Source organism: Hyla sarda, chromosome 2 (genome assembly GCF_029499605.1).
Source record: "Hyla sarda isolate aHylSar1 chromosome 2, aHylSar1.hap1, whole genome shotgun sequence".
In the NCBI taxonomy this organism is placed as follows: domain Eukaryota; kingdom Metazoa; phylum Chordata; class Amphibia; order Anura; family Hylidae; genus Hyla; species Hyla sarda.
Window position 1 is genome coordinate 76,682,804 of NC_079190.1, and position 15,371 is coordinate 76,698,174.

Here is a 15,371-nt window from a genome sequence, read left to right on the forward strand (position 1 = left end):
GGGTTATGACACTGTTATGAGAGTAATGGCACTGTTATAGGGTGTGGACACTGTTATAGGGTGATGGTGCTCCTATGCTTTCAAAGTGACTAGACTAGACGGAAGTGATTACCGCACTGTTTGAATCCAGTCCTGTGCACACTGGTATCCCTCAGCTGACCGCAGTCAGATGGACCAGCACAGCACAGGTTACTCTGCTGACCACGCCCTCCATGACAGCTGCTGCCAATGGGCGTGCAGCTTGTTGAGGGGGCGGAGCCTGTGGCAGCTGACGGCTGGAGCAGGGATGGTAAGGGAGCTTTGTTTATCGGGGTCCCGGCTTCAGGGGGTGCACTGGCTGCAAGGGGCTGGAGGAGACGCTGCACCCGAGGCCCTGTTCCTGGGGGCCACCTGGGCTGTAGTGTGGGCACAGGGTGTGGGAGTTAGTGCCCAGTATAACGGGCACTGCTATATGTGTAGTATGAGACACAGTGTATCCTGCCATACCATGTATACAGGGCAGTGTAAGGGCAGGGAGCCTCACATGGCACATACTGGGAACAACTGGGAAGTGTCACCAGTGGAATGTCACCTGGCACCTCGCGTGCATTGCTGGGGCATTATGGGCATCATGTATTAATAGAAGGAAGAGGCAAATACATTTGTTGTAGACTTTAGGAGTCACAATGGAGATATATATATATATATATATATATATATACACACACACACATATACATCTCCATAAATACGTTGTGGATAAATTATATTCTTATAAAGAGATCCATAAGAAAGTTTAATAGCCCCAAGCAGTGATTTCCAACCAGTGTGCCTCCAGCTGTTGCTAAACTACAACTCCCAGCATGCCCGGACAGCCTTTGGCTGTCCGGGCATGCTGGGAGTTGTAGTTTTGCAACAGCTGGAGGCACTCTGGCTGGGAAACATGGACTTTCCTACACGATATGAACCTTTTTCACCTTTGTAGAATATAATCCATAATAAAGTTTAATAGCCCCAAGCAGTGATTTCCAACCAGTGTGCCTCCAGCTGTTCCTAAACTACAACTCCCAGTCCGGGCATGCTGGGAGTTTGTTTTGCAACAGCTGGAGGCACTCTGGCTGGGAAACATGGACTTTCCTACATGATATGAACCTTTTTCACCTTTTTATAATGTAATGCATTAGTACCATATCAGGGCATTCTCTGAAAATATACGAGGACGTAACGTATATCATTTTTTTACAGTGTATTGGTGTTGTATAGGGCGCAGTATATGAAGTCACATTATTTTCCTTCATACACAAACATTATCCTGAAGTTCCACGTTTTGTATACAGAGTCTCAGAGGTTCTTAGTAGAGATGAGCAAACTTACAGTAAATTCGATTCGTCACAAACTTCTCGGCTCGGCAGTTGATGCCTTATCCTGCATAAATTAGTTCAGCCTTCAGGTGCTCCGGTGGGCTGGAAAAGGTGGATACATTCCTAGGAAAGAGTCTCCTGGGACTGTATCCACCTTTTCCAGCCCACGGGAGCACCTGAAGGCTGAACTAATTCATGCAGGATAAGACATCAACTGCCGAGCTGAGAAGTTCGTGACGAATCGAATTTACTGTAAGTTCGCTCATCTCTAGTTCTTAGGCATGTAAGAAATGTGGCACCGTAGGTGAACTAATAATCCTAGCGCCAAGTGATTTATTTATTTATTTATATATATATATATATATATATATATATATATATATATATATATGTTTTTATGTTGTTTCTGTTATATTTTATTCTTCTTATTTATTGAGTAGAACAGGAGTCCAAACAAATTGTAAATATTTCTGCTATTTATTTACCTTTTATCCTCTTTGATACTATATGTAACATTATAGGCGGTACACTTGCTAGGAGTTCCTATGAGCAGTAATGGCGGGGCACAAGCTGGTGACTCCTGACACATATCTCCGCTTCTCTTTTATCTTCTCATTTTTCAGTCAGCACCAGACTCAGGAACAGCTCCACCTGGTCAGACCGCCCCTTTCCCCAATGCTCCACCTCTGATGCCTCCACCTTTTGTAAGTGACTATATATACATGTACAATACTCTGCTGATGCTTCTAACTTTTGTAAGGGGTTATATACTTGTATAATACTGTGCTGATTCCTACGAGTGACTGTATACAGTGATCCCTCAACTTACAATGGCCTCAACATACAATATTTTCAACATACAATGGTCTTTTCTGGACCATTGTAAGTTGAAACCAGACTCAACATACAATGTACAGACAGTCCAGATCTGTGAAACGTGTCAATGGCCGGAAGAACTGACCAATCAGAATGGACAATTTACTGGTAAAACACCTGTATTACTGAAGCATATGCACTGACTGATGTCTGGTAGTGCCCCCTACAGTACAGGGAGGTATTACATGTTCTGTACACTTTACCTGTACCAGGGTTACCTGCTCCTTTGGACACAAGGTAAGGGCGACTCCATGTTACTTTTTTTTTCGATCATTGCATGTACTGTACAGGACCCTGAAGAAGCTCCTATCCTCTACATAGACCAGTGTTTCCCAAGCAGGGTGCCCCCAGCTGTTGCAAAACTACAACTCCTAGCATGCCCGGACAGCCTTTGGCTGTCCGGGCATGCTGGGAGTTGTAGTTTTGCAACAGCTGGAGGCTCCCTGCTTGGAAAACACTGACATAGACAGTGATTACAGCTCCCAGCAGCTCTTTCTTACTTTTATATGTAAGGATTTGCTTTATCTATATTAGTTATCTATTTTTCTTTAATCCTCACTTTTTCCTATTTTTGGATGACATTTTGGATCTTTAGAACCAATTACCAGGTTTCCATAGAGTTATGGTCTCAACATACAATGGTTTCAACATACAATGGTCGTCCCAGAACCAATTAATATTGTAACTTGAGGGACCACTGTACATGTACAAAACTGTGTTATGCCTCCGCGTTTGGTAAGGGGACTATAATTATATATAAAACTTTTCTGATACCTTCAACTTATAATTAAAGGGGTTATCCAGGAAAAAACTTTTTTATATATATCAACTGGCTCCTGAAAGGTAAACAGATTTGTAAATTACTTCTATTAAAAAATCTTAATCCTTTCAGTACTTATGAGCTTCTGAAGTTAAGGTTGTTCTTTTCTGTCTAAATCCTCTCTGATGACACCTGTCTCGGGAAACGCCCAGTTTAGAAGCAAATCCCCATAGCAAACCTCTTCTAAACTGGGCATTTCCCGAGACACATGTCATCAGAGAGGATTTAGACAGAAAAGAACAACCTTAACTTCTGAAGCTCATAAGTACTGAAAGGATTAAGATTTTTTAATAGAAGTAATTTACAAATCTGTTTTACTTTCTGGAGCCAGTTGATATATATATAAAACAAAGTTTTTTTTCCTGGATAACCCCTTTAACTATAAACATGTTTAAAACTTTGCTGATGTTTCCACTTTTTGTAAGTGACCTTATTCCTGCATAAGTGACTATTTACATGTAATAACTGATGATTTTTCCAACTTTTGTAAGTCACTATATATATATATATATATATATATATATATATATATATATATGTATAAAACTAAGTAAGTTGTAAGTCATTTTATACATGTAAAAAACTGCACTGATGCCCTTACTTTTTCTAAGTGATTATATACATGTATAAAACTGTGCTGGTTCCCCGAAATTTTGTCACTATAGTTTTGTATAATACTCTGCTAAGGGTGCATTCACACCACGTTTTTGCAATACAGTTCCCGTATCAGGTTTTTGATGAAAAACGGATTCCTCAAAACCAGACTATTTTGACCCATATATGGTTGGGGAAAAAAATGATGTCCGGTTGCATCAGTTTTTTAAGAAAAAAAGTATATGTTTTTAACTTTTCACTCAATTTTGAATAAAGTTTCACTTGTTTGTTTGAAATTCCAAGAAAAAAAAACTGCAAAGTCACAAACCGTATGGTGAAAACCTGATGGAAATGTAAGCACATACAGTTCTGTACGGTTCCCATTGACTCCCATGTTGAAAAAAAACATATACGGTTTAATACAGTTTTTCACCCGGACCAAAAAACGTGGTAGACTATGGTTTTGGGTACGGGTAAATAAAAACGAACAAAACCGTATAAGAGGCAAAACGGACTAAACCGGATGATGCGTTTGACATACGGTTTACAATGTTAAGTCAATGCATACAGTTTTCTATACAGTTCCATACGGTTTTTAACTTGAAACCGTATACGGGAACTGTATAGCAAAAACATTGGGGGAAAGTTATCAAAACCTGTGCAGTTGCCCATAGCAACCAATCAGAGTGGTGCAGTTGCCCATAGCAACCAATCAGATCGCTTCTTTCATTTTCAAAGGGGCTTTTTTTAAAATGAAAGAAGCGATCTGATTGGTTGCTATGGGCAACTGCACAAGTTTTGATAACTTTCCCCCAGAGTGGTGCAGTTGCCCATAGCAACCAATCAGATCGCTTCTTTCATTTTAGAAAAAGCCCCTTTGAAAATGAAAGAAGCGATCTGATTGGTTGCTATGGGCAACTGCACCACTCTTACTCTGCACAGGTTTTGATAAATCTCCCCCATAGTGTGCATGCACCCTAATTCTTCCACTTTTTGTAAGTGACTATATACATGCATAAAACTGTGCTGGTGCCTCTACCTTTTCTAAGTGACTATATACAAGTATTAAACTGCTGATTTCTCCAACTTTTGTAAGTGACTACCGTATATACATGTATAAAACTGCACTGATGCCCTTACTTTTTGTAAGTGACTATATATATATATATATATATATATATATATATATATATGTATACAACTGTGCTGATGCTTCCACCCTTTCTAAGTGACTATGGGGAGATTTATCATTCAAAGTGTACCCTACTCTTTTTTCACCGCCGTTTTTTCTGTCTATCTTTTTCCGTTGCAGCGTGTAATTTAAGTGTGTACTGTAGATGATGAATTCCCTGCCGCTTTGCACGGGCGGTAAAAGCTCTAGCTTACGAGGTTTTGTATGTGTACTTTTGGTCGGCGTATTTTAGCGCCTGGAAATCGGGGTTTGCGCAATTTTTAGCAACGTATTCTAAAAGTCGCATATGATAAATAAGGGTGCACTGCATGTCTAAATCGGAAATAGGTGTACTGCTACTCAAAAACTTAGGAAACTTCTACTATAAATGTTGCACAAATGTCGCTAATATTACATGACATGATTACATGATTACATGATAGATGGAAAATAACGTCTATATTGAATGATAAATCTCCCCCAATGTACATGTATAATACTCTGGTTCCAGGACGACCATTGTATGTTGAAACCATTGTATGTTGAGACCAGAACTCTATGGAACCCTGGTAATTGGTTCTGAAGCCCCAAAATATCATCCAAGAAATAGGAAAAAGTTAAGATTAAACAAAAATAAGTAGATAACGAATATAGATAAAGCAAATCCTTACATATAAAAGTAAGAATGATCTGCTGGGAGCTGTAATCACTGTCTATTTCAGTGTTTCCCAACCAGAGTGCCTCCAGCTGTTGCAAAACTACAACTCCCAGAATGCCCGGACAGCCTACGGCTGTCCGGGCATGCTGGGAGTTGTAGTTTTGAAAAAGCTGGAGGCACCCTCTTTGGGAAACACTGGTCTATGTAGAGGAAAGAAGCTTCTTCAGGGTCCTGTACACAACACAGTGTCCTAAAAGAAGTAAAATGGAGTCGCCCTCACCTGATGTCTAAAGGAGAAGCTAACCCTGGTACAGGTAAAGTGTACCGAACATGTAATACCTCTCTGTATTGTGGGGCGCGCTACCAGACACCAGTCAGTGCATGCACTTTAGGAATACAGGTGTTTTACCAGTGAAATGTTCATTCTGATTGGTCAGTTCTTCCAGCCATTGACACGTTTCGCAGATTCTATAGCATTGTATGTTGAGTCTGGTTTCAAGTTACAATGGTCCAGAAAAGAGCATTGTATGCTGAAACTATTGTATGTTGAGGCCATTGTAAGTTGAGGGATCACTGTATACTGATTCCTCCACCTTTTCTAAGTGACTATATACATGTATACTATTCTACTGATTCCTCCATTTTTTGTAAGTTATTTTATACGTGTAGAAACGTTTTTCAATTGCTCCAATGGATCCTGTTCCAATGGCTCTCGCATCCCACCGATCTATGCTGGTTCCTGTAATGTATCATTCACACAGCAACTTCCTGTGATTGGCTGAGCAGACATTTCCTGTGGAAATAGCACCTCACATGTACCGGGAAGCAGCGGTGATCAGTGAGGACTGGAACCCATCGGAACAGGAGCTGCAGGAGATCTGGGTGGGTATGTATGGCTTAATTTTACTTTTATATTACTCTGACTCCTGGTTATGGCATCGAAGACTTCATCCAACTATACGGAATAGTAATCTTAAATTAGGCTAAATTCACGCTGCCGTTTGTCTTCAGCAGTATGAAGCCCGTTATTTTATGATTGCGAATAGCGGGAGAAAAAATAGTGCTTGCACCGTCTTTTTCTCCTGCAATTCTCTCTGAAAATAGCGGCGCCCGACAACTCCATTGACTATAATAGGGTCAATCGGGACCAGTTATTGCCTGTTATGACCCATCAAAATGACGGTCGTTAAACTAAAAAAAAAAAAAAAAAAAAGAGAGAGAGAGTTTGACGGCCGCTAGTGACGGGGCATAACGATAGTGTGAAAGGGGTCTTAGATGTTTATTTTGCTACAGTGAAACCTCTTTTATGAGGGGAGGGTCCTCGTAAAGAAAAAAGTATATCTAATGCTGTTTCAAGTGTCTTTATGAAGCTGCCAAGTAGGTAGAGCACAAAAATATGTAAAAAGTGATGGAAAAGACCCAAAATCACATCTTTTCATGTGTTGAATTACCAGTCCCAGTATGGTGTGTTCTCATGTTCCTTGTCTCTAGCAGCATTCCCCATCTGATTTGTAGTCCCCAGCAAGGTTATGTCTCTCATTCCTTGTTCCTAGCCTGGATCATCATCTCATTGCCAGTCCCTAGCATGGCTTCCCATCATATTCCTAGTCCACAGTATGGCTCCCCATCTCTGTCCTGGTCCTAGCATGGTTTCTCTCTTATTCCTTGTCCCCAGCATGGTTCCCTACCTTATTCCTAGGTCACAGCTTGGCTTCTTGTCTTGTTCCTGGTCCCTAGCCTGGCTCCCCAACTCATTACTGGTCCCTAGCCTGGCTCCCCAACTCATTACTGGTCCCTAGCATGGCTATCCATCTCTTTCCTGGTCCCTAGCATGGCTCTCCACTTCTTTCCTGTTCCCAAGCATGGCATTAACATGTGGGTTGCAGCTTTATGTCTCTGAGAGCCTTCCTACTCCTCGATCCACTTATCCAGCAACTCTTGTGTCTCTTACAAATCTCCAACTCCATTTTGCTCCAGTTTGGTGATGCACAGTGAGGATTTTCATCCAGATGATTTAGAGCATGTATAATTCCAATATGTGGTCTTATCAAGGGGTTCCCGCAAAAAAAGGGTCTTTAATTGGATACGGTGGTGGTCTGCCTATAGAGGGGCAGCTACCATGCTACCATGCATCTTAAAGGGGTGGTTTTCATCGGAGGTTTTAATGCATTTGCTTCAAATATGTTAAGAAGTTGTGTAAAAATGCTGAATGTGTGTTGTACAGATCCTTTGTCTCAACCTTAAGCTCATATACAATTCTTCAGGCTTCAGAACTCAAATCTCCCAGCATTCCTTGCTGATGTCTTTAAAGAGCTTGTCTTGGTGATTTGTATTCAGAGAAGTGTTATCTTTACACCAGGGACTGATATAGTTAAAAACTTACTGTCCTGCTGCATTATAGTTCTCAGTAAAGCTGTTTGGACGTGTCTGATGATAAGTCTGTCAACTGCTTCCAGTGACAAGCTGCAGAACTCCGAAATACACATCTTACATCTAAAGCCATGTATTACAAGTTACTAAGCTCTACATGCACATTACTGCACTGCATATCTGTCTTCACAGGTGCACATTTCCTTTAAAATCATAGACATAGATTTAGCAGTGATTTTTTTTTTTAAACTATTGGTGGTAAATCTGCCCGCAGACATTAGTTTTTTCTTAGTGGGCACTACTGGTTTTGGTGGATTCCACCTCCAGATTCCCAGTATGTATGACCATCTGTGTCTTGCTTCACCAGAAACAGGCAAGGTATATAATAACTTGTCCAATTGTTTGTTTTTCAGAGATAAGCAGTGGCAGGCATGTTTGTCAGCCGCTATTCAGGAATAATAGCAAACTCTTCAGCCTACAAGCTAATAATCTGAATAGAATGGATGTGTGGCGCAGCCAGTGAACATACAGTGGGAAAATAACAGCCATGTGCTGCAGTCTAGTGACGATCCTATGTGTCTGAGGGCCATCCAACTCAATAGCAACCCCAATGGCGAATGCGTTGGCTGACAGCTAAAGTGTTTGGACATATATAAGCCCTATATCTACCATGTGCCATTTATAATATTGGTCTCATATGGGCAGTTCTGCCTTGGGGCCCCCATAGGCACCAAGGACCTGGTGCGAGTGCCAACTCTGCACCCCTGATCACGGAGACCACACACCTCTGCACCCCTGATCACTGAGACCATACACCTGTGCACCCCTGATCACTGAGACCACACTACCTATTATGTATTTATCCCAAAGTCATCCAGCGGGTTTGAGGGGAGGGTTCTGTGCAGGCTAGTCAACAGCAGCCATTATTCATCGTCTATGACATGAGCTCAGCGCCTTATCTTGCTTAATAGTAAGTACCCAATCATGCACACAAAGTAAATATATACATCATGTGTCGCGAAGGAAATAAATCACCCATTTAGGGTTCTAAAACTTACTCTTTAAAGATTTTCAGGGTTCATGTTTTTACATAATAAATGACCTTGTTTTCTGCTACAACCCTTGGTTAAAATGCCTGACAGCTGATATTTGTTTTTGCTCCTGTTTCCCAATAATATCTATATTATTATTATTCATAATTATAATAATATTAATATTTGTGTCTAGAATGTCTTATGTGTTTAACTGTCAATTTATTCTTATATCTTTACATAGATGCCACCCCCTGGCCTTCCACCTCCTTTTCCACCAATTGGACTGCCACCAATAGGACAGAGGCCTCCAGCAATGCCCCCAATTCCTCATGCTATGTTGCCACCTATGATCCCACCCTTGGCAGGACCGCCTCCTATCTCTCAGGTATTGGATTTCTGACATGGCTGCTGCGGAATAACTAATTCATAGTTAGTAGTTTATACATTTTACCTTGTGGCTTTAACTGACCTTGCACCTTTTCTACAAATTGCACACTTGTCCACTTTATGATCTACAGTTATGGCCGTAAATGTTGGTACCCCTGAAATTTTTCAAGAAAATTAAGTATTTCTCACAGAAAAGGATTGCAGTAACACATGTTTTGCTATAAACATGTTTATTCTGTTTTGTGTGTTGGAACTAAACCAAAAAAGCAAATTGAACATAATGTCACACCAAACTCCAAAAATTGGCTGGACAAAATTATTGGCACCCATAACTTAATATTTTGGTGCACACCCTTTGGGAAAAAAGAACGTAAATCAATGTGCTTCTTACACCTCTCAGCTGGAATGTTGGACTACTCTTCCTTTGCAAACTGCTCCAGGTCTCTCTTATTGGAAGGCGCCTTTTCCCAACAGCAATTTTAAGATCTCTCCACATGTGTTCAATGGGATTTAGATCTGGACTCATTGCTGCCACTTCAGAACTCTCCAGCGCTTTGTTGCCATCCATTTCTTTGTGCTTTTTTACAAATGTTTGGGGTAATTGTCCTGCTGGAAGACCTAAGATCTCGGATGCAAACCCAGCTTTCTGACACTGGGCTGTACAGTGCAACCCAAAATCCTTTGGTAATCCACAGATTTCATGATGCCTTACACACATTCAAGGCACCCAGTGCCGGAGGCAGCATAACAACCCCAAAACATCATTGAACGTTCACCATATTTAACTATAGGTACTGTGTTCTTTTCTTTGTAGGCCTCATTCCATTTTCGGTAAACAGTAGAATGATGTGCTTTGCCAAAAAGCTCTATCTTGGTCTCAAGTGTCCACAAGATGTTTTCCCAGATGGATTTTGGCTTACACAGGTTCATTTTGGCAAAATGTAGTCTTGCTTTTTTATGTCTCTGTGTCAGCAGTGGGGTCCTCCTGGGTCTCCTGCCATAGCGCTTCATTTCATTTACATGCCGACGGATAGTCCGCGCTGACACTGATGCTCCCTGAGCCGGCAGGACAGCTTGAATTTCTTTGGAACTTGTTGGGGCTGCTTATCCACTATCTGAACTATCCTGCATTGACACCTTTTCATAAAATTTTCTCTTCCATCCATGCCCAGGGAGATTAGCTACAGTGCCATGGGTTGTAAACTTGTTGATAATGTTGCGCACTGTGGACAAAGGCAAATCTAGATCTCTGGAGATGGACTTGTAACCTTGAGATTGTTGATATTTTTCCAAAATTTTTGTTCTCAAGTCCTCTTTCTCAGTTCTCTTCTCCTCTTTCTGTTGTCCATGCCTAGTGGGGCACACACAGACACACAGTGCAAAGACTAAGTGAACTTCTCTCCTTTTTATCTGCTTCCAGGTGTGATTTTTATATTGCCCACACCTGTTACTTGCCCCAGGTCAGTTTAAAGGAGCATCACATGCTTGAAACAATCTTAGGCTCCTTTCACTTCATCCGTTAATAAACATCCGTTTTCTGTGTAAAAATGAATGTATAATAGCGGATTAAATAATGGGTGCTAATGGCTGAATAATGTCCGTCAAAATAACAGGGATATTCATCCGTTAAGACCCGTTATAACATCCCCGTTTTAACACCTCTGCCTACAGACTCCCACAGCCGGGACTACTATTACTCCCATCATGGAACAGACTTGTTTCCATGATGGGAGTAGTAGTTCCCCTGCTGCGGGAGTCTGCCGGTGGCTGGGTAAGCTACATTAGTGTTTGTACTACAACCGCCATCATGGAACAGACTCTGTTCCATGATGGGTGTTGTAGTACAGGGCCTGAGGGATTGATCGCACCGGGTCTAACTTCTGAGACCCGATGCGATTAGACGTTATTAAACAGGGGAGCGGGCTGCATGCTTTACTCCCCTACGATGTACCATGTATATACTTTCATTTTTAAATTCCCTGCCGGGAGCCCTGAATGGCCGATACTGAGGAGCCATTCAGGGCTCCGGCGGGGTTTTCAAATTGAAGTGGGGAAAGATATATAGAATCGCTATATGTCTTGCCTCCGCAGCGCTTCTATATATCTTGCCCCCCCAAGGGCATTTATATATGTGTCCCCCCCCCCCCCGCAGCGCATTTATATATGTGTCCCCCGCAGCACATTTATATATGTTCCCCACCGCAGCGCATTTATATATGTTCCCCCGGCAGCGCTATCATAAGCCCCCAGCAGCGCTATGAAAGAAAAGTATTCTACAGCAGCGCATATGGCCAGCGCGATGGGCTGCTGAAAGAATACTTGTCATTCATAGCGTTGCAGCGGCATCTGTATATAGATGCGCTGCAGGGGTCAGACATATATCCATATGTCTGGCCCCCACAGCGCTTCTATAATCATATGCCTTCGCAGCGATATGAATGAAAAGTATTCTTTCAGCAGCACATTGTGCTGGCCAGATGCGCAGCTGTAGAATACTTTTCATTCATAGCGCTGCGAAGGCATATGATTATAGAAGCACTGTGGGGGCCAGACATATGGATATATGTCTGACCCCTGCAGCGCATCTATATACAGATGCCGCTGCAGCGCTATGAATGACAAGTATTCTTTCAGCAGCCCATCGCGCCAGCCAGATCTGCTGCTGTAGAATAATTTTAATTCATAGCACTGCGGGCGGCTTATGATAGCGCTGCGGTGGGAACATATTATAAATGCGCTGCAGGGGGAACATACATAAATGTGCTGCGGGGGGAAACATATATAAATGCGCTGTGGGAGGCAAGATATATAGTAGTGCTGTGAGGGCCAGACATGTACCACCCAGCGATTCTATATATCTTTCCCCACCGAAGCGGTTCAATTTAAAAAAAAAAACCCGCCTGGAGCCCTGAATGTCTCCTCAGTACCGGCCATTCAGGGCTCCCGGTGGGGAATTTAAAAATGAAAGTAAATACATAGCACATTGCAGGGGAGTGGAGCATACCGCCCTCTCCCCTGTTTAATAACTTATCAGAAGTGAGACCCGGTTTGATCAATCCCTTAGCCCCTGTACTACAACCCCCATCATGGAACAGAGTCTGTTTTCAATGACAGGGGTTGTAGTACAAACACTAATGTTGTCTCCCCAGCCACCGGCAGACTCCCACAGCCAGGGAATTATTACTCCCATCATGGAAACAAGTCTGTTCCATGATGGGAATAGTAGTAGTCCCTCAACACTGCAGCACTGATGTCACCTCTTCTGAGCATGCTCAGAAGTAATAACGGATATTATAAACCAGGTGCAAACGGATGACGTAAAGGTTCATCTGTTTGCCATAGACTTCAATATTAAACGGACGTTAATTGACCTGTTTCTTGTGACGGAAGAAAAATTAGTGCATGTCCCATTATTTCTCCTGTCACAACTAACGTCCGTTATTCATGACAGGCCATAACGGGTCATAATGGATAATAAAAAAATCCCTAGACTGAATGGGATTTTGTAAAGGACGTTTAACATCCGTTTTTAAAGCTTTCTAACAGACGTTTATAACGGATCTTTTAATGGATGAATTTTATAGTGTGAAAGGGGCCTTATTTTTCCACAATATTAAGTTAGGGGTGCCAATAATTTTGTCCAGCCCATTTTTGAAGTTTGGTGTGACATTATTTCCAATTTGCTTTTTTTTCCTCTCTTTTTTTGGTTTAGTTCCAATACACACAAAGGGAATAAACATGTGTATAGCAAAACGTGTTACTGCAATTATTTTCTGTGAGAAATACTTCATTTACGGCCATGACTGTATGTCAATGTTTCCTAACCAGTGTGCCTCCAGCTGTCTGGGAATACTGGGAGTTCTAGTTTTGCAACAGCTGGAGGCACACTGGTTGGGAAACACTGATGTTGGCATAGATACAACATGTAATTTTATTATTTTATTTTGGAGCCTCCACTGCAGATTCTGTAACATTTGAATACAATGGAACCATGCAGAACCCAGTATAAGTCATTATGATGTTAACAGAGCCCAATTATCATAATTATGCCAATCTTAAGGCAAGTTAAAAGCTTCCTAACATTGTGGGAAATGTTTAATTTGAGATTGATGTAGCTAGATGTTATACTGTTGCCAAATACTTCGTAGTCCTGTTATTTTTTATTCTAAAATATAGCCTGCTCACCAGAGATGACATGCTTTTATTAAGACTTCTAAAGTCTCTCTTCCTACTTCAGCACTGTCTTGACTCTATCCATTGCTGTTAACAACTGCGATACTGGCCATGATTTATTAAGAGTGTTGGGTATTTATTAGTGTGGGAATGTTGTTTCAGACTTGTATAGTAACATAGTTTGTAAGGTTAAAAAAAAAAGAAAAGTCCATTGAGTTTAACCTCTATCCTTTCTGTGTTGATCCAGATTAAAGGAAATATGCAGAAAAAACTACTTATCTCCTATCCAACGCTAGGACCCCCCGCGATTTCCTGCACGGGGCCCCGGCTCTGTCGCGGCTCCAGTATGCAGGAGGCTTGCATGTATCTCTATGGTAGAGGCGGGGATGCAGCGTTCGTGCCTCCCGCCTCTCCAATAGAGCTGTATGGGAAGAAGGCGTACCGTCGACCTCAGTGAGGTCAACGATATGCGGATTAGCCAGCACACAGCGCGGAAATGCGGGGACCCTCTTTGGGAGATTGCGGGGGGTCCCACTGTCGGACCCCCCGCGGACAGACACTTATACCCTATCCTGTGGATAGGAGTGCTATCATACAGGAGAGAGCACAGAGGAGTGCTATTAGACAGGCGATAGCACAGAGGAGTAATATCAGTCAGGAGAGAGCACAGAGGAGTACTATCAGACAGGAAAGTCCTATCAGACAGAAGAGAGCACAGAGGAGTCCTATCAGACAGGAGAGAACACAGGAGTACTATCAGACAGGAGAGAACACAGAGGAGTGCAATCGGACAGGAGATAGCACGGAGCAGTACTGTCAGACAGGAAAGAGTACAGTGGAGTACTATCAGACAGGAGAGAGCACAGAGGAGTGCTAGCCCACCCTCACTTATTGGACTTTGTCCATACCTGTGCTTCAGCTTGGACAAAATCATGATGCCTGGCATTGGCCCTTTAGACGCCGCAATCAAAGTGTATTGGGGATTAACGTGCTGATGTTAACGTTCTGGTTAGCTGGGCATCTGTGGCAAAATCGCAGGTCCCAATCAGCTGAGTGGACGAGGGAGGGCCCTCACCATCTGAGTGGTGCTCTGATGTCCCTAGCCAGCTGTGGCAGGCTAGAGCAGCAGAGCTTCGATAACACTGATCAGTGTTGAGCCAAAGCTTAGCATTGAACAGTGTATGCACCCAAAAGATTGTATGTTATAGCCCCCGATGGGGACTAAAAAAAACAATTAAAAAGTGTAAAAAATAAAGTAAATTAACCCCTTCCCTAATAAAAGTTTGAATCACCCCCCTTTTCCCATTTTTTTAAATAAAATAATGCAATCAAAAATAAACATTATAATATGTGGTATAGCCACGTGCGTAAATGTGCGAATTATTAAAATATAAGTCCAAAGTTATTAAAATATAAAACCAAAGTCCAAAATTGCGCATTTTTGGTCATTTCATATACCATTAAAAAAAATCAACTAATCAAAACAAAAATGGTACCAATAAAAACTATAGTTCATGGCGCAAAAAATGAGACCTCATATAGCCCCGTATGCAGAAAAATAAAAAAGTTATAGGGGTCAGAAAAGGACATTTTTAAAGTGTACCTGTCCTTAACAAAAACTTTTTATATAATGTAGATAATACCAATATATCTATGTTTATAATTTATATTGATTAAAAAAATATATATATTTTTGGGTGAAAAAATGCTGTCCGAAGTGAGGGCAGGACAAGCAGGGCTCTGTGCAGGCTCCGCATTCATCCTGATGTGTGAGCCGGGAGCGTGTCACAGAGCCTTTGTGCACACAATCTTACTTTGTTCTCAGTGCACAGAGTCCTGCTTGTCCTCAGTGTACAGAGCCCTGCTTGTCCTCAGTGTACAGAGCCCTGCTTGTCCTCAGTGCACAGAGCCCTGCTTGTCCTCAGTGCACAGAGCCCTGCTTGTCCTC

At 41.9% G+C, this 15,371-nt stretch overlaps 1 protein-coding gene across 8 annotated transcripts in view; it reads left to right on the forward strand.

Annotated features, from left to right (window-relative positions):
• The first annotated feature begins 226 nt into the window (after nt 1-226).
• The window catches only part of PRPF40B (pre-mRNA processing factor 40 homolog B), a 97,408-nt gene continuing 82,263 nt past the window's right edge, over nt 227-15,371 (forward strand). For 5 of the 8 annotated variants that reach the window (XM_056562125.1, XM_056562126.1, XM_056562127.1 and 2 more), the window contains exons 1-3: nt 227-289; nt 1,964-2,044; nt 9,105-9,248. In XM_056562125.1, the coding sequence (XP_056418100.1) occupies nt 287-289; nt 1,964-2,044; nt 9,105-9,248 (228 nt within the window). In that variant the 5' untranslated portion in view covers nt 227-286. Of the gene's footprint in view, nt 290-1,963; nt 2,045-6,221; nt 6,346-9,104; nt 9,249-15,371 lie in introns of those variants that run through there. The other 3 variants (XM_056562131.1, XM_056562133.1, XM_056562128.1) reach the window with 2 other exon arrangements.